This window comes from Lutra lutra, chromosome 6, assembly GCF_902655055.1.
Source record: "Lutra lutra chromosome 6, mLutLut1.2, whole genome shotgun sequence".
NCBI lineage: Eukaryota > Metazoa > Chordata > Mammalia > Carnivora > Mustelidae > Lutra > Lutra lutra.
In genome coordinates, this window is record NC_062283.1 from 2,129,149 (window position 1) to 2,148,776 (window position 19,628).

Below are 19,628 nucleotides of genomic sequence, written 5' to 3' on the forward strand. Positions count from 1 at the left end.
ATGAAGCCAGACGAGGCTTGAAAGTCTGTAAAGAATGAGTTCTTCTGGGCCACATGTACGGTCTTCTGCATGTGGCTGAAATAAAAGGTGCATTTAACGCCTGAACAGGGACTTGAACCCTGGACCCTCAGATTAAAAGTCTGATGCTCTACCGACTGAGCTACCCAGGCTCTGCTGATGGTCGTTAATTTATCTCATAAATAACTAAATTCCATATACACTCTGGGTTACCAGAGAGACTGGAGTGAACCAAGGTTTCAGGAACTTCAAGGATCCTCCAAATGTGTGGCTCAGTTACCGGGGTCATCGAATCCTTGAGCAGATGGTGTAACGGCCACACTGTACATGCTTTCAACAGCCAGTCAGGCGCACAGCTTCGGGGAGAATGAAGATTCTTTCTAGAGTCAGTCGTTGCCGAAGGGGATTCGCGGGTTTGGGCAGAAGGACCCTCGGAGACACTGTTTATTCCCCAGATGGTGGAAGAGCCGCGGCGCAGGCTCCCTCACTAGCCCGTGGGGGAAACCGGGACCAGGCGACCCCTTTTAGGAACGGTTGTGGTAATGGAGGAGCAACTTCAAGAGAATGAAAGGGAAGATGGAGACAGAAGAGGAAGGTTATAAACTTGACACAGGCCGGGGAATTATGTCTGGTGTCCCCTTCGGGATTTTCCCGGTGGTTTCAGAAATGGCATGTCTGCGTTCTTTAGGGCTACGGTGGGAGGGGGGAGTGCAAGGGCGCCTCTGGCTTTCTCCTCCACGTTTCATCGTGAGCCCCAACTCGTTCCAAGACAAGAAAGGCCGGCAGTTGAGGAACTAGGGCTCGTGGTTCATTATTTACCGGTTCTTGAAACGTTTTCTGAGCGCCTGTAGAGAGAGACCGTGAGGTCAAAAATCCCACCCCGAAGGCGGCCCCAGCGCCTAGTTCCTTGGGGAGCTGTTACACCCTCCCCTGCCCCCGCACGCTCTAACCCAGGACTACTTTCTCCGGAGTCAGTCATTATTCTATTGGTCTTTATTGGTTTTTCTATTCATGAAGACAAATGCAATTCTGACCAAATGCGAAGAAAATAATGCATGGACTTCATGCGGTACCCACGATGCCAACTACCACGAAATAATGTGCAAGAGTTATTTTATTACGTAAATTACACACAGAATTTCAGGAATGACAAACACTGTGACAAACCTATATCCCGGAGGGAAACATGTAGTCACTTTGACTTAACCTAAATATATAAACCAGCCTTCCAGCTTCCTCTTCTTGGACGGACAGTTCGAATACTTTGGACGGGCTGGGAAAGGGGGCGTGTAAGCCCCTCTCCCCGTCCCCTCCCGGGCTGTGCGCCCTCCGAACCTCACCGCGCGGCTCTGCGCGCCTCTCCCTGTGCGGCCGTGTGCCTCCGGCTTCCTGCAAACCCCCCCTTTCTCCCCCGCGCGAGGCAGCGGTCCGAGCGCGCAGTCGGCCGCAGGTGCTCCCGGCCGCGCCAGGCTCTCCCCGGAGGCGGATCTCAGCCCCAGTGCTCAGCGGTTTGTGCAAAGGAGGGTCAGGATGGCCGAGTGGTCTAAGGCGCCAGACTCAAGCGCCCGCTTCCCGCAGTCGGGGCTTCTGGTCTCCAGGTGGAGTGGGTTCGAATCCCGCTTCTGACAGGCTGGTGATTTTATTCTTGCCGTGTTCAATTCTGCAACTTTTTAGAATTAAGTCACAACTTCCTCTTTAGGCAGCGGCACCGAAGCTTATCCTTCCTCCCTATTACTATCCGCACTTCACCCTTCTCAAACCGGTGGTGGTCAGATGTGTTTCTCCTTCGCCTGCCCTTCCTTCCTCCCTGCTTTCTTTTTCTTTCTTTCCTTCTTCCTTTTGACATTTATGACGTTTATAAATATCTATATGGATAGTAATAGGTCAGTACTAAAGTGTAGGTCTTAAAATATAGATGAGGGAAGGGTTTTAAGTTCCCGTTTCCAGTTTCAACTGTTCTGTGAGAGCTAAGTGGCAGGTGGTTTGAGCATTCTTGGGCCCTTCTCCTGCGGGTCCCTCCCTCTCCCTTGTCCTCGCCTGAACTTTTGTTCTTTTCCTACCGACCTTCCTCTTCCCCTCCTTGCACACCTTTTCCCCATCACATCACTCTGCCACCCTGAGGGCGTGGGCTGCGGAGTGAAGAGTTTGGATGTCTCAATTCAGTACCACGAGATCGTCGAGAGGCATATGAGAGGCAGAAGGGTTAGAACAGTGGTTTGCAACCCTGAGCAGTTTTGCACCCCGTCTCACCCTCGGAGGACACTTGGCAATGTCCGCAGATATATATGATTCCGTATTTGTGTTTATTTAAATACATACATATAGGGATAGAGTAAGATGCATTTTAAAAACAATGTACACATGATGTTTTAAAAGTCTGAGATAGTTATTTTTAATTGATTTGTTTATATGAAAAGAACATGCGAATCCTGGTATGAAAAGATGTGCTAAACAGCAAAATTAGAAATTTTTTTCCACAAAATTACCGAGTTATTTGTGCCATGTTAACCAAAGTTCTTTTATAATTGTCAAGACATTCTGTTACCTCTTTGTAGTGTTGGTATATTTTAAATAATTTTGAGAAAATTTACTTATTTTTAAATTTCTAATGATCACTGTTATTATTGCTGTGGTTTTTGCATGCCTTGGTTTGAAATTACAAAATTATGACTCGTGTTCATATTTTGTCTCTCAAGACAATTCATCTTGACCTGATTTTCCCAAGCATAGGCCTTAAACCAGAATAGTAAAAACCGTGAAGATATCTTCTATGCCTGAATTCTTTAGATTTTCTAGAATGGCCTCCAAATAACACAAAGATTTGTTCTTCCACTTTATAAAAATTATGAATAATAGAATAATTAGGTTTGCTTTATCATTTTTCACACTTTAACTCAGAAATATTGTGAGAATTACTTTATTTATCAAGTTTAGGCTTAAAAAAAGATAAAATTCAAGAGAACAATCTTCCTGGGTTAATTATGTATAAATGTATTAGTTTGCCAAGGTTGCTTTAACAAAACAAACTGGGTGGCTTAAAAAGAGAAATTTATTTCACAGTTCTGGAGGCTTCCAATATCAAGGTATTGGCAGGGTTGGTTCCTTCCGTGGGCTGCAAGGGAAAGACCTGTTCCAGACTTCCCTCCTCGGCCATCTTCATATTCACATACTTATTTCTATCTCTTTATATCATCTTCCCTCTATGCATATATGCCTCTGTGTCCAAATTTCCCCTTTTCAAACAGACATGAGTTGTATTAGATAGGGGTCATCCTAATAACCTGATCTTAACCTAATTAACTACACCTGCAATGACCCTATTTCCAAATAAGGTCACATTCTGAGGTATAGGGGATTAGGACTTCAACATATAAAGTTGGGGGATGCAATTCATAACAATAAAGTAAAATATATTAATAAAACACATTTCAATGATGTTTTATTTCTCAGCTAATAGAAAACATATTCATGTTCAAGCACAAAGATAGGTATAAAAAATTGCATATAAAGTGATGGTGAATCAGGGACAATCTCCAGGACCTCTGTTTTATGATGTAAAACAGAGGTCCTGGAGATTTGCCAACATCCTCAGTGTTGATGATATGTTTCTACTCACAGGATAATCTTTAACTCCACTCCACAAGTGATTTGTTATACTACAAGAAGGGATCCCTCTATCTTCTATTCTGCTAGCACTGATTAACTCAGTACATTAGCTGGAGCTATAGTCTTACTACTATTCCATAGATGAGTTGACTACAACCTTAAATGAGGATAGGCGAGAAATTATTAAAGGCAAAGCCAAGGATGTTTTTGATATTTATCTGACCTGCCTACACTGTGATCCTCTCAAAACTATGAAGACATGAGAGCCAAGCCTCAAGGCACCTTTCTTTCTCTCTCTCTTTTTTTTTCTATTTTTTTTTAATTTATTTGTCAGAGAGAGAGAGAGCACAAGCAGGGAGAGCAGCAGGCTCCCTGCCTAGCAAGGAGCCCAATGTGGGACTCAATCCCAGGACCCTGGGATCATGATCTGAGCCAAAGACAGATGCTTAACCAAATGAGCCACCCAGGCATCCCTCTCTCTCTCTTTTTTTGAGGTTTTATTTTTTTTGACACACAGAGAGAGAGCACAAGCAGAGAGAGCAACAGAGGAAGAGGGAGAAGAAGGCTTTCTGCAGAGCAGGGTACCTGATGTGGGGCTCAATACCAGCACCCTGGGATCATGACCTGAGCCAAAGGCAGACGCCCAACTGACTGAGCCCCCCAGGCATCCCAAGATCCCTTTCTTTACACATTCTAAAATTTATTTATTCCATTGTACCAGAAACAGATATAAAAATGTTACAAAAATAGTGTATATAGAACCTCGGCAGGAGCGAGCGAGTGGGCCCAGCCAAGCGCGGCACACTTCCGGGACGTGGGGCGCCTATCCCGTAATATTTCCCCTCCGCTCTTCCCGCAGCAGTTGTCTTGCCTCTTGGGATTCAGGACAAATCGCCTGTCCCAGGGGCCTGTGCGCTTGTCGAGAAGGCGGCATTCGCCCCTGCGGTCCCCTGGAGGGACGTTGGAGGAGGGGGCGACGGATATAGGGACTCGAGATCCGCCGTGGGAATGATCCACGAACTGCTCTTGGCTCTGAGCGGGTACCCAGGGTCCATTTTCACGTGGAACAAGCGGAGTGGCCTCCAGGTGTCACAGGACTTCCCATTTCTCCATCCCAGTGAAACCAGCGTCCTGAATCGCCTCTGCCGGCTGGGCACAGACTATATTCGCTTCACCGAGTTCATTGAACAGTACACAGGCCATGTGCAGCAACAGGATCACCATCCATCTCAGCAGGGCCAAGGTGGGTTACATGGAATCTACCTAAGGGCCTTCTGCACGGGGCTGGATTCCGTTTTGCAGCCTTATCGCCAAGCACTGCTTGATTTGGAACAAGAGTTCCTGGCTGACCCCCATCTTTCCATATCACATGTCAATTACTCCTTGGATCAGCATCTCTGGAAGCTCATGGTAGAAGAGTCAGATTTACTGGGTCAGCTGAAGATCATTAAAGACTTTTATCTTCTGGGACGTGGAGAACTGTTTCAGGCCTTCATTGACACAGCTCAACACATGTTAAAAACACCACCCACTGCAGTAACTGAACATGATGTGAATGTGGCCTTCCAGCAGTCCGCACACAAGGTTCTGCTGGATGATGACAACCTTCTCCCTCTGTTGCACTTGACAATCGAGTATCATGGAAAGGAGCATAAAGATGCTGCTCAGGCAAGAGAAGGGCCTTCTCGGGAAACATCTCCCCGGGAAGCCCCTGCATCAGGCTGGGCAGCCCTCGGTCTCTCCTACAAAGTGCAGTGGCCGCTACACATTCTCTTCACCCCTGCTGTTCTGGAAAAGTACAATGTCGTCTTCAAGTACTTACTGAGCGTGCGCCGGGTGCAGGCCGAGCTGCAGCACTGCTGGGCCCTCCAGATGCAGCGCAAGCACCTCAAGTCCAACCAGACAGACGCTGTCAAGTGGCGCCTGAGAAATCACATGGCCTTCTTGGTGGATAATCTTCAGTACTATCTCCAGGTGGACGTGCTGGAGTCTCAGTTCTCACAGCTTCTGCATCAGATCAACTCCACCCGCGACTTTGAAAGCATCCGATTGGCTCATGACCACTTCCTCAGCAATCTGCTGGCTCAGTCCTTTATCTTGTTGAAACCTGTGTTTCACTGCCTGAACGAAATCCTAGATCTCTGTCACGGCTTTTGCTCGCTGGTCAGTCAGAACCTGGGCCCGCTGGATGAACGTGGGGCTGCCCAGCTGGGCATCCTGGTGAAGGGCTTCAGCCGCCAGTCTTCACTGCTATTCAAGATTCTCTCCAGTGTTCGGAACCATCAGATCAACTCAGATTTGGCTCAACTACTCTTACGACTAGATTATAACAAATATTACACCCAGGCCGGTGGAACTCTGGGCAGTTTTGGGATGTGAAAATAACTGGTTCACAAACCAGCAGTCTCTCACTGCGTTCCCACATCCGTGACAGAAAATTCAAAACATCCCACTCTCCAGCCGCTCTGCAAATGCCTGCTGTCTACTGAGGGCCCTACCTTTCCTCCTAGCAGCTACTACTATTGAACATTCATGGGTACAAATCCTTCCCGTGTGGAACAGTCTACCCCATCTTAAGGGAGTTCTTAACTCACCCACCATGGAGAGGACATGTGGTGCCAGCTCTCCCTCTGCTGACCTTGCAAGATCCATTACATGGAGAACGTCTGTCAGACACGTCCATTTGTTGAGCACCTACTATGCGCCTAGGTACTGTTCAAGCTGCGAGAGACAGCAGTAAGTCATAACTTCCAATTATTTCAGACTGGAAAAAGGGCAATTCTAGCTATTGACGACGTGTTTAATTATTCCTATTTTAACAAAGAAAAGGAGTCCTTATGAAAAAGCCTGAGGTCAAATTTCTAGGTTCCAAATATTGAAAACTGTGAGTCTTATTATCCCCTCTTGGAAAAACCACAGAAGTTAAGGTTCCCCTAATCTGGCCCAACCATTACTGTAATTATTAATGTTCATATTGGTGTGAACAAAAATAAATGTTTATTGAACAACTCCCTCTATAATGAGAAAGAAAAAAAAATAGTGTATATAAAAACATGTATGTGCATATTAAATGTGTATAAAATGCATATTAAAGCAATTTTCAGGAGCACCTTGTCAGAAAGCCACAATTTTAGCCATAGCAAAAGTGTTGTTTGCCGCACCTGTCCTACCTGGTGAAGTCTGAATTGCTTCTTTAGTGATGTGCTCTCTATTTCCCAGAATCGATACCAAAGAGCTTTGTAGGATACTGACCCTTACGCAAATTCCCCATTGCCCACATTATCTTTGTTCTTCAGGTAAGACAGACAGAATAAGTGAAGATATCAAACATAAGTTTGCCCAACTTTCAGAAATTCTTAAACTCCCTTAGCCTGAAGTATTGGTTTGGGCCTTAATAACGGTGAGATAAACTCCCCTGGGAGTCCATCGACTTCCTACCTACAAATCAATGACTAAATATCATGAATCTGAGAATGTTGCCTCCAGTCCCCGTCTCCGCCTTCTTACAGGGCATCACAGCTAAATATCCCAAGAGATGTACACGGGACACAGTCTCATATTCGATAGGCACCAGCAATATTTCTACAACATCCTCTGAAATACCTCCTCATGTTTAAATCCCACCCTGAAATCAAGAAATTCTTAGATTGGAAAAAGTAGATGATCCAGTTCTTGGCTGTTTATAAAATATGCATTTTTAAAATAAAGATGCTGATGGGGCGCCTGTGTGGTTCATTGGGTTAAGCCTCTGCCTTCAGCTCCGGTCATGAGCCCTGGGTCCTGGGATGGAGGCTGTCTCTGGCTCCCTGCTCAGTGGGGAGTCTGCTTCTCCCTCTCCCTCTCCCCCTGTTCATGCTCTCTCTCTCTCTCTCAAATAAATAAATAAATAAATCTTTAAATAAATAAGTATGCTGAGAGTTTGGAAGCAGTGTCAATGACATGTGCTAGGAAAGGTATCTAGTGATTTGTTTCACCAAGTCCCATCTACAATACGTTTTTTATTTTATTTTTTTAACTTCTGATTTTGTATGTTTATCAGTGACTACTTATTTCGTCACTTATTTATTTATTAAGGTAGGATCTACTGTGAATATTTGCATTTCTTTGCACACAATCACACTGCTACACACCAGAGCCAACCCAGGGTCGGCCTGCTTCTTGTCAGTTAGACCTTCGTTCAATTATCTCACTATAATTTTGCATGAAATGTATTATGTCTCCAAACACAAAAGTGATACAATTGAAAGTCAAGTCAGGATTGTAAGCAGTGACTATATTTCTTTCATTCTAGTAAATTTCAGTTACTATATATTTAAAATGTAAGTTAGAGGCTATCAAAAGTTTTGAAAGATATGATACCTTTAGGGGTGCCTGGGTGGCTCAGTGGGTTAAGGCCTCTGGCTCAGGACATGATCCCAGAGTCCTGGGACTGAGCCCCGTGTCAGCCTCCCTGTGGAGCCTGCTTCCCTCTCTCTCTCTCTCTGCCTGCCTTTCTGCCTACTTGTGATCTCTGTCTGTCAAATAAATAAAATCTTTTAAAAAAAGATTTGATACCTTTATATATATGTGTGTATATATAAAGTATAATAAATATAAATATTAAATATATGTATATAAAGTATAATATGGTTGCTATTATAATATGATAAATTAGTACATTTGTCATGTTACATAATTATCATTTCTTTTTAGTAGTTGGAAAAGTTAAATTCTGGTCTCTTAGCAAGTTTGATGATTATAAATAATGTGTGTATTTATTTGTTTTTTGTTTTAATGTGTGTATTTATGTTTATTTCTTTTTAAAACGTGGGCTATTTCACTTTGTATAGGAAACTGAAGGATTTATTTTTTGGAGTGTTTTGACCCCTTATCTGGGGATGATGGGTTGATTTTTTTTTAATCATCTAAGGATGATTTTTTTTAAATCAATAGCAGTCCGCTATCGCAGATAGAATTGTGCAAAGGCATTTCAAAACTTTTTTATTAAATCTTTTTTAGGCAAAACCATTTTCTCCACCTCTATTTCTTCTTCTCACAGACTTTCTCTATCCTTCCAGAGAAGCTCCTTTGTTGCCAAGAGAAAGAGGTCACTGAAACGTGTTCAGACATTTGTGGTGCCTTTTTCAAATCTGTGTAGATCTAATACTCTGCTGGTCCTCTTTATTATTATTAATCTTTTAGTTATCGAGGTCAAACTTACAAGCCTTCCTTCATCAAAGTCTTTGTTTACATCTAAGACAAGAGTCAGTTTTAGTGTCCTTTCCTGGTGACCAGGTGACCAGAGCCCCTCTTGGCCTCCAAATGCATAATCTTAGCTTATTTCATTTTAAATGCATTTGCATTGCTCTGAAGCAGAACGGATGCTCGGATGCTCTAAGGACGAGAGTAGGTAAGGTTTTGACTGGGATTCTGTAAATGCAGGGTATCACCCCTGTGCCCAGTCCAACTGAGGAGATGCTGACCGAGCTTCTTGGGAAGCCATCCTTTGCCCCTTTGTGGTTTCCCACTACATTCTGCAAGGTGCTGCTCTTCTCCAAGAGAATCCTATTCTTTTTCCTATTTTCTGCCACAGAAGTGCAGACTATGTGTTGCTATCCTAGTGCGGAAGCCAGGCCATCTCTTTCACAGAGGGCTTCCATGCAGTTACCTCACCCTCTCCTGCAGGAAAGTATCACCAACCCCTTCTGTCCATCCTCACTTTTCCTCATAATTTCAGCTTTCAACAGTTGTGCACAGAAGTGGTGTATGATAAAGTTAGGGCCCAGAACTGTGGCATTAATGGGACCAACTCCCCAAAATGAAGCCAAGCCATTTTTTCTCTCTGTGTGACAGAGCAGGTTTCTTACGGCTGTCCGCTCTGTGGCTGCTTATCTTTAGACCCCAGATGTGCAGGGCATTTCCATGTCCGCCTTGTGAGGGCTTTCTTGTGAGCACCAGCTTGCCCTGTCTAGCCGCCGACCCATCTGCAACTGCTTAAAAGTTCTGAACCAGAAGTCTGGAGTCCAGTAGCACCTCTGTGTACATATTGTAGGGCTGAGGGTGACGCTTCCAACTTGGAGAGTGAGATTCGACTTCTCCCCCCACAGGTTTCCAAAGATAATTTAAGTCCCAATTCTCCCTGATATCTGGCTTTCTGATTCTCCTTCTTCACCTGCTACCATCTAAAGAGTCAAGGCCCTCATCCTACAGAGAAACCCCAAGCCTTCTTTTGTCGGTCTAACTGCTTGGCAAAGCCAAAAAAGGGGCCATATTTGCTCCATGGTGGTTTGTGGAATGGAGTTTATCTACACACATTAGCCTAGACTGGTCAAAATTGGATTTCATTCTAGTGAGGTCAGGGAAATTGGACTGAAAAGCAACTTGAGGAAAGAGTTTTTCCCATCCCCTGCATTATTTCCTCCACTCTTTCACACATGAACCCTGGAAGGACTCTCCCCATTTGTCAAGTGGAGAGCTTCCCATCCGGGCCTTTCAGGGGAAGGCAGTTCTCAGCAAGTGCGCAGCGCTGAGCTGGGGACCTTCTGGATGGATCTTCTGTAGTAATTTATAAGTACAAAGGGCCAATGTTCTTGCATAAAAAAGGTAATAGAGATGATAAGGATACACAGAGAAAGACATGACGACAGAAAGGTGAATTTCCTCTCTCTCTGTGAAAGAAAGAAAGGAAGATGAATTTCCAGCTGTGCATCTAGGCAGTGGCTTTGGGTCTAGTTTCTGTCACATGTCCTGTTCCCGTGCTGATTTAAGAAGTTGTCTTATTTTGATATTAATAGTTGAACATGAGCAAAGTAGCCTTTGGTACTCTTATCAGGTCTGAAAATAAAAAATGATATCACTAAATCACAGGGCAATTATTTGAGACTGATAAGGTATCCATGCATGAGAATGGCCTGTAAACCTTCAATTAAAAGCAGCAGATGCAATTAGGGAGTAGGCGGTCAAGGTTAACAGTTTACAGGAAAGAATTAACAACTTTGGAACCAGGAAGAGCTCAGAGTCAACGATTATACAAGAGATTTGAACTCGATCGGGCATCACTTTACAACTTAGACTGCGAGGCATATTAATGCCACAGATAGGTTTTTGTGGCTACTCAGTTTTGTTGAAAAGGCTGCATCCATCCGAGATAGCAATCTGGCACCAATCAGCGCAATCAAAATACAGGCATAACAGGTTCTCTAACCTCTGTGCCTCCCTGGGGTATGTCCAAATCCATAAAGGGATGTGTTTGAGGCTGTTTGGGCAGAGTTACCTGTAGTGTCAGGAGCTAAGAGGACACCTTCTTGGAAGCAATAAAAAAGATAAATTATGGTAGATGTGTTGGTAATGATCAGCACTTAAATGACATATAAATAAGATAAGATAATGACAGTTATGGAAAAAGTCAGAAGTAGAAAGCTATGTATACAAAGTATAATTTTTGTAATATAAAAAGGATGAACACAAACTATTATTACATATTCTGTAAGAAAACATGTCATGTTTTAATATAATAAAAATGTAGACACTTAATACATTAAAATGGTTCCTTATGAAGAAAAATGATACAGGTAATAGAATATGTAGATTAAAAAGTCATCAATCATTTGATTAAGAGTGTACTTAAACAGACCCATGGATTGATCAGATAATCTAAAAATCTAACAAAAGTACTATGGAATGTTGAAAATAATTGGTTTTCTCTGTGGTCCATTATTTTTGTTAATGAAATTTCTACTTCCACCCATCAAGGATTAACAGCTAGGGGAGTTGTCCTCTGGCTATACAAAAATTAGAAAACCAGAAAAAAAAAAGGTGTATGAAATAACCATTAGAAAACAGACTTTAGGAAACAGGCAGTGCAGGATTGTGATCCTGGAAGGAAGATAATCAGAAAAGGTGAGTCTGGGATTGCACCAGTCTGGAGAATTTCGAAGAAGAAAAAGATAGTTGTATTTACCATACTAGGTGTCAAGCCTTACTAGAAAACTCATCTAATTAAGAACATGCATTGGTGCAGGGATAAACAAAACATGCAAGGGCATAGAGAATTCAGAAATCATGCACACGTGTGTAAATTTAGTATTAGACAAAAGTGGCATTGCAGCTATAGTGAGACATTGTAATTTCCTGAGAAATCTATGCAGGAATAAATAGGGGTCCCTTTGCCTGACCTGCTAGACATGTGATGTGCATGGTAGGAGGAGTAGGAGGAGTGTGTAGTGGGCGATATTTTACAGAAGGTTAGTCATTACACTAGCTGATCTCAGGGAAGGGGTGCATCATTGCCAGATTGTGGTACCAGTCGAGGAGGAGAAAACCCACCGCACCACATGATAGGGTTTAAGAAAAAGGCTTTATTGGAACGTTCATAAACCCGTGCTCAACATGCAAAGGTCAAGCAATTCTCCCTTTAGGGAACGGTGCCAGATGCAGACGCTGCTGGAAATACAGTGGGTCTGTCGTCCTTCTGTTTCTTTCCCTTATGGCGAACGCATCTATACATACAGAATTTCTGAAAGGATATTTGAAACTAGGCACCAGTGGACAGAATTAAGGAAGTAGTGTTCTAGGATGGAAAGAAGACTTATATTTTGTCTCTTGTCTCCATCTCTACAGTTCAGCGGGGATAATCTTTACTGATCTCATCCACCATTCATTTAAAAACAAATTAAACTTTAGTTAAGTTTGCGGAGCTGAAACCTCTTCACCACCCGTGTGCGCTTGCGCGTCGGAGCGGCGAGGGTCTGCTGAGCAGCACGTGCGGGAAGACCCGGGGGTTTCAAGCGGCCGCTGCAGGATTCTTGCGGGCACCGTGTGGAACGCCTGACTGCGGGCCTCCAGCCAAGACCAGGAAAATAGCGAGCTGGAAATTGTTTCTCATGACGAAGAAATAAGTACTAGTATTTATTTCCACACTTCACCTTCGCTGGGCGCGTCCACTTCTCTCCATTTGGTCATTGACCCCCCTCTAGACACAGGTGGAATTGTTTATGAAGAAGTCGAAATCCGCCGAAGTGAGAAAGCTGACTTGTGGGCAAAACGTCCAGATTTTACGGGAACAGAGAAATCGTTGGGAGGGAACAAAACGCTTGCGACTCTGGCGGGACTCGAACCCGCAACCTTTGAATCTCTTTCTATCAGCGCTAGAAGTCCAATGCGCTATCCATTGCGCCACAGAGCCTGTGAATTGCAGCGGTCGCGCTGGGCTCTAAGGTCGTTATTTGTTTGGTTCTCACTATAATACATTTCTGGAAACTTACTCTGCTTCAGTCACCGCGAAAGTTCAAGAAGCACAGAAACAAGGCAATGCAAGGGACACACAATACCCGACTCAGGGAGTTTCTGATCCTTCCAGGGACCATTGTCATTTGTCTCTGCAAGATAAGGAAGAGTTTAATCAAGGATCAAAAACCGTATCTCATTGCATCCGGCCAATGCACCAACACGCTGGGGGCCGTGGGCTTCGCAAAAATGGAATCTGGGGGAGCTCCCAGTAAGCGGCCTTGGAAGACATTCCTAACACGTCGCCGGGTCCCCCTCCCTCCACTCCGGCTCTGTCCGGGGTTCTCCCTCGCGGAAGGGAGGCCCTTCCCGTTCCCACCCGTGCTGTTGTTGGAAAGGGGGCTTCCTTGTGTGCTTTGCTCAGAGCGAAGGACGACTCTGCGACCCACGGATTTTTGGATGCGTCCAAGCATCTTTGGAAATACTCCAGGTTTCCCAGCTCGGGAATTTTCTTTGCGACCTCTCTTCTGTGGGACCGTGCGCTCCAACCACCCGGCTCCTTCAGCGGCCTTCGGTCAAGGTCCTGTGGACAGAGAGGGCCAGGTGGCAGGGGCGGTCACTGAGGAGGGACTCCCTAGGACGCAGAGTCCTGAATCTGCCCACGGTTTGCAAACCTGCAGTGCAGAAAGGACGCGTGTTTACCGGAGCTGAAGACTGAGCTGGGTGAGAAATTCTCGAAGCCCCAGAGCCCCGGAGCCAGGAGGCGAGCGCGGCTCCGTCCTATTTCCTGGATGTCATGTCTACGCCCACGTATCTGCTTGCCAGATGGAAGTCTTCCTCCCTCCCTCCCTCCTTTCCTTCCTTCCTTCCTTCCGACGAATTATCTGAGATCCTCACAAAGCACAAGTCAGAGGGGCAGATCAGATCCGGCAATCCACAGTTATAACTAAGGATACTATAGACTACTTAACTGAGATAATTACGCCCACATATTGCTTTCGGAGGATTCGGAAGGCTTTCAAGTGAAAGGAAGTTGTTTGGGGCCGACAGTGGTAAAATGTATTTCTCATTAGTTTATATCGCAATTTTAAAAAGTTCACTTGGAAGGGGTCCTTTAGCAAAAAATAAGATGCCTTAGACTATAGAGTAGTTAATTATTTCAAGCACTTGTTACTGTATCTGTAACAAACCCCTGAATTAGTGTCCTTGGAATGAAATCTTTCTCTGTTCCTTATTCCCTCTTATCTCACTAATATTAAAAACTCATCTGAGAACATGTTTTCCAATAAAGAATTTGATGTAGAGATGATACATAAACATTATTTTTATTCTACAGTCCTCGGGACCATTTCTCCATCGTGGGCTACTCTAACGATGCAGCCACGTTCTCAAAATACTGTGTAGACTTTTCTAGTACACAGCATGTGAATCCAAAGTTTGCTGTAGCATTTATTTATCTGCATTGCTGTGACTCTCTGTCCCCACATCTTCTAGACTGTGCTGTCGAACTAACTGGATTAACTGCTTTGGTTTCCTGAGAACCCAGATCTCTCAGACCATAGACTTGTGTGAAAACATAGTTTTTGCTTTTTTCCAACAATCCCCTCTCTTCCAGTTCCTAAGCCTCTAAATTGTGCCTGTTGGCCCACCTCTGTGTCGCTGATAACACCTTTCGCACTGAGGAGGGTCCTGGGTCTGGACCAGCACTACATCCCTAGTCATCCTGGTTTACAGGAAAGGATATTCTGTTTTGGTGGCTCAGAAAATTGGGTTGCTGTTTCCCGACTGCTATGACAACTGACTGAATGATGACGGACATCTTTAAGAGTGAAGTTTGTCCCCCCCACCCTTGGTATACACACACTTTATAGGCACCTCTGTTCTTGTAGACATTATCAGCAATCAGTATCCATCCTCCAATCTGAGTTTATCGAAGGGCTGATGCCATTGGTCATATGGATGCTATTTGCTACACCTTTATTCTAAGACCTTCCTGACAGCAGATCATGTATTAACTTTCCTAAATAATTGGTTCTTCTCTCTAAATAAACATCTTTGATGAAACTAACTAAATGTCTCCTTGGCTTGCCCCTTAGCAACCAGTCAGCAGGACTGGGACCTCTGCAGGCAAACCCCAGAGAATTTCTAATTCTTTAACCACCCTACAGGCCCCTCCCACCGAATGTTCACTCATTAGTGGTGGTGGTGGGGGTAGTTGGAGAGGGAGACAGAAAGACTCTTAAGCAGACTCCTTGCCCAGTGAGCTCCATGCGGGCTTGATCCCCCAATCCTGAGATCATGACCTCAAAACCCGGAGATCATGAGCCAAAATCAAGAGCTGAATGCTTATGCGACTGAACACAGCCAACACCCCCCCCCCCCGCCGCCATTCTCGCTCCCCCAGAATGTTAACTCTTGATGAAAGTGCGGGGTAGGCGAGCCGCTGTCCACGTGGGCTAACATGAGATACTAGTGAGTGTGACAGGTGGCTGGTGTGTGGAGCGTCTGCACACACTTAATTTTGCAAGAAAGAATTTCATGGCTTTTCCAAGGGTTCTTGGATTCAAGAACGAACCCCTACTAAATCCAGAGCCGATTGAGGATGGTGAGATTCGAGCTTCCTTGACCTTAGTCCATTCTCCAGGCACTGATCTGCGAGGACATGTGGGTTCAGCTCTAAGTCCAGGGAACCCCAGAAAGGCGGGCTGGAACCCAGCGGCGCCTCGGGCAGCCCCGGACTTGCAAAAGCTGGTGGGAGAGGAGCCGGCCTGAAGGGCACTCACCTGCGTTACTTTCACGGGGGAATTCGCAGATGGCGTTCAACTGGGTTGCTCCGCCCCGACCTTGCCCCCCCCCCCCCCGCCCCGGCCCCAAGGACGCCATCCCAGAGAACGAATTTTCCAGATCCGGACCCAGCGACCTTCTGTCTCTCACGAAGCGGAAAGGACAAGTAGAAACGGGTAAGTATCAGGCAAAGTTGAGCCGTTTTGTAAATAGGGTTGCTTCTGGGCTTAGCGAGCCCGCGGTTCTGAGCGGGAGGGTGCCGAGCTAGCTTCCTTTGAATGGCTGAAAACACAAGTCCCTCTAAGGGAACACAAGGAGATCCGTCAAATGTTCAGTTTACAAGGAAACGTTTCCTCAAGCCCTTGTCCGCAAAATTCTCGTTTGCAATTAAATGTCACCAGCTTCTATCTTCCTCGTGGGGACGGGAATAATATTTCCTTCTTCACATTCTCACAAGAAGTTCTTTGTTCCTGCAACCTTAGCACCTCACGCACACGGGTATTTCACCTCATTTGGAGCTTGAAAACAGTCAAATCGGTAATTCATTTTGCAAAACACTGTCTTACAGAATTAATCCTAACTACAGAAAAACGTTTTGTGCACAAAGCAGAGTTTTTAAAAAAGGGTAAGAGCAGAGCACAAATAACATAGAAGTCCAGCAGGGGGAACTATTTGCTTGATTCCGACTTCATCTGAGTAAGGGAACATTAGAAAGCCACTAAAATGACATTTGAGAAGTGCCTGGGGGGGGGGGGGGAGTGTTGGTCATATAATACGCAATTAAATTAGTAAAATACAAAATTGAGACAGAGAAAAGCAGCTTCTGTCACATGGGAGCTGACCTGGTATTCTCAGCAAGACCTTGATGTTCTTTTGTTTAACATAAGCAATTTCACAGAACGCAGAAGTCAGGCCAGGCCCTTCAGTGACCATCTATGGATGAAGACGGAAATAAGATCACACTGCCATCCTGTCTGAACACAAACACAAACGTGAAACATACACAGAATAGACCCAGAGACACCAATATTGTCAAGCCACAAAAAATGACCCAGCGTCTCCTCATCTTGTCCAATATGAGGGATGACAGCTTCTTGACCAATCCTAGTTTTAGCACTGCTCTGGTCTTCTTTCCTTCGGGATAGGATTTATTAAGCTATCCAATCCTAAAATGACTCCCTCCTTCCACACAGCATCTGGTCCAGAGAAGCCCTGATTCTTTAAACCCCCCAAATCACCTAACACAAGATTAAACCCTCTTACTGAGATGCACCCAGGGGTCCCAAACTGTTCAACCTCTTCTGTATTCCTGATGGTTTTTGTCTGGAAGATATTGGCACAATTTATGTTTTGTGTGACTTCAACCATCCCCCCCCCCTTTTTTGCACTCAAAATACGGGCGGAAGGGGGAGGAGAGAAAAAGAAGATATACCCAAGTGCTGCTATTGCTAGTTTCCGGGAAGTATAGGCGTGTGGGTTGTTTTCTCCACCCCCCTCCATCCCAGTATGAGATAATCCTCATTGCCCAAGATTCTTCTAGTCATGAAGGAGAAACATCTATTTCATTCGGCACAAGAAAAATGAATTCTCCACTTGTGGACTCCAGGACTTTGATGTTGAGTGTTCCTCAGTAGTCCTTGCTTTGATCAACTGTCTTCCTCGGTGCCCTTCACAATGACATGGCTCTAGAGTTTATTTCCTGACTAGTGGATACCAGTTAGAGGTTTGCAGAATTCCTGGAGTCTTCTCTGCGTCTCTAACCTGCCGACATTTAATTAGACCTTAAGAATGATTTTGCATGCATACTTTGATGAAGAACTCTTATGCGGTTATTATGTTAATATCAAAAAGTTGCAACTTAAAAAAACGTTTTAGGAAAACTCAAGACAAGTGTCCGCCCCAAAATTCCAATGGAGAGAGGCAGACAGTAAAGCTTTAAAACATCGCACAATCTTTTAAAGCAAAGAGTGGGGAATTTTCCAAAGATTGCCAGTGAGACATCCTTACTTTCCATAAAACATTCCTTCTGTTCATAAGTGATGGTGTGATTTATCTTTTCCGTACCTAAAAAAAGGAAAATATTTTATCTTTAATGAGATCTAGCCCCTCCCTCCCCATTCCCAGTGATATCTGAATTGAATAGAGCTCTATTTAAAGGACACTTTGTTAATAAAAAAAAAAATAAAGGACACTTTGTTACTTCTGGCTAAATATAATGTATTAAATCCAAGCAGTTACCTCCATTTCCTCAAGAGGCATCATATCCATCAGCTCTCATCTCCTGCCTGTTGACACTTTGCTGGGCATGAAATGCTCCCCAGCATCCACACTCCACCATTTTGTTCTGAATGTTTCCCGATCCCCTAGAGCCTCTGGAAATTCTGCCGAAGGAAGCTGAGTTACAAACGTAAAAAGGAGAACAGGAAACGTGCTGTGTTGGTGACAATTGAAAGAAAATGGGCTCTTGCATTGACAAAAACAAAACAAACCCAAACCATTTTTTCAGGAAGCAGCTAAGAACTCAGGGGAAATGAAACTTCTGGACCGTCTATACCTACAGGTTTCTTCTAACCTATGGAAAGCGAAAACGTGTTGGTGTTTGGCAAGCACTTTTCCAAATGCAATGAGATGAATACTCGGGGTGTGAGCCTTGGAGCTTGGGGACACCAAGGAGGGAGGGGACCCAGAGCGGTTCTCAGCAAATTGTCGCTCTCCCTGCACCGGGGACGCAAATCAGCGACAGTGTCTCCTTCCCTCCTTCCCTGCAACGTATCTCTCTCTGAGTGTCATCCAGAGCACCCCGGCCTGCGAGTTCTGGAAGAAGGTTGCTCCCTTCCAGGCCTAAAACTGTGCTTACGCTAACCCCGCGCCCCGCCCCTCGGGGGCCCGAGTAAATTTGCTCCCAGTTTCGGAGACTCCAGCACCCAGCACTCTCCCAGGTTCCCCGCAAGGGAAGCAGGCGGTAGTTTATGAATCGAGTTCAACTTCGTAGGAAACGAAGATGCTTGTAGGGAGCACCCTCGTCCTCTTGCTCCTAAACGTAGGGGGCCACCGGGGGCGTTCGACCTCCTCCCCAGGGCTTCGTTGAACCAGCGGGTCTTTGTCCGTCTCACTGAACACACTTTTGCCGCCCCAGAAGCTTGCCTCTAACTCGCCTACATTTCCTTCTGTACTTCTGGGAACCCCGATGTAATGTACAGCAGTAGTCGTGGCCGAGTGGTTAAGGCGATGGACTAGAAATCCATTGGGGTCTCCCCGCGCAGGTTCGAATCCTGCCGACTACGTCGTCAGAACTTTTACCCAGTTTGTCTCGAGGAGAGGTCCCCTTTAGCTCTCCCGGCAACCTGATCCTGTCACAGCGGTATAGGGGGAGGAGGGCTTGTGTCTGGGCTCCCCTGTGTTTCCCAGAAAAAAACGGAGTGAGTACAATCCTGCTCTCAAGAAGGAATAGAGCTGCGCCCAGCGTTGTGCAGAATTTAAGGATGTCGCTGAGTTTTCTATCCCCAAAACCCCGCTCTAAAGAAGCTATTTCCAAAACAGACAATTTGGTGAAAATGTCCCTCAGATAAATTGTAGAGGGTATTTCTGCCACAAAATGAAAGCTATTCTTACTTTAATTTAGGAGATAATAGTAGAGTAAAATTGACTTTTTGAAAGAAGATGCATATTTTTGTGTAACCGCCTGCCTTAATCAGGACAAGAACAGTTTTGTCGGTCCTAAACCTGTGTTACCCTTCATAGTCACTTCCCAACCCCACAAGCAACTGCTGGTGCCCACCTATGTTTCCTGTCCCTACAGTCTGACCTTTTTTGAGACTGTTCTTGAAATTGAATACAATCGTTCTATGGGTGGGAATGGAAAATGGCACAGCCTTTCTGGAAAATAGTTTGGCCATTTCTTACAAAATAAAACATGAAAATACTGTATGATTCATGGGCTGCGCTCTTCATTTCCAGCAAAATGCAAACTTATGCTTACGCAAAAGCCTGGATATGATCGTTCATAGCAGCCTTAC

General features: G+C 44.9%; 1 protein-coding gene and 4 non-coding genes across 6 annotated transcripts; 3 read left to right on the plus strand and 2 right to left on the minus strand.

Moving 5' to 3' along the window:
- Nucleotides 1–97: 97 nt before the first annotated feature.
- Nucleotides 98–170, minus strand: TRNAK-UUU (transfer RNA lysine (anticodon UUU)). Its single transcript has one exon. It is a non-coding gene; the product is annotated as a tRNA-Lys (tRNA).
- Nucleotides 171–1,542: 1,372 nt separating this feature from the next.
- On the plus strand, nucleotides 1,543–1,646 carry TRNAL-CAA (transfer RNA leucine (anticodon CAA)). Its single transcript has 2 exons — nucleotides 1,543–1,580; nucleotides 1,604–1,646. It is a non-coding gene; the product is annotated as a tRNA-Leu (tRNA).
- A 2,741-nt stretch (nucleotides 1,647–4,387) lies between these two features.
- On the plus strand, nucleotides 4,388–6,633 carry LOC125101989 (gamma-tubulin complex component 4-like). Of its 2 annotated transcripts, XM_047732673.1 has the most exons (2): nucleotides 4,388–4,710; nucleotides 4,840–6,633. In XM_047732673.1, exons 1-2 carry the CDS (start codon nucleotides 4,633–4,635, stop codon nucleotides 6,001–6,003), a joined length of 1,242 nt encoding a protein of 413 aa, XP_047588629.1. In that variant the 5' UTR covers nucleotides 4,388–4,632; the 3' UTR covers nucleotides 6,004–6,633. The 2 variants fall into 2 exon arrangements, with proteins under 2 accessions (XP_047588629.1, XP_047588628.1); XM_047732672.1 differs by having other exon boundaries at nucleotides 4,388–6,633.
- A 6,065-nt stretch (nucleotides 6,634–12,698) lies between these two features.
- TRNAR-UCU (transfer RNA arginine (anticodon UCU)) lies at nucleotides 12,699–12,787 on the minus strand. Its single transcript is given in 2 exon segments — nucleotides 12,699–12,734; nucleotides 12,751–12,787. It is a non-coding gene; the product is annotated as a tRNA-Arg (tRNA).
- Nucleotides 12,788–18,814: 6,027 nt separating this feature from the next.
- Nucleotides 18,815–18,896, plus strand: TRNAS-AGA (transfer RNA serine (anticodon AGA)). The gene has a single exon. It is a non-coding gene; the product is annotated as a tRNA-Ser (tRNA).
- The last annotated feature ends 732 nt before the right edge of the window (nucleotides 18,897–19,628 follow it).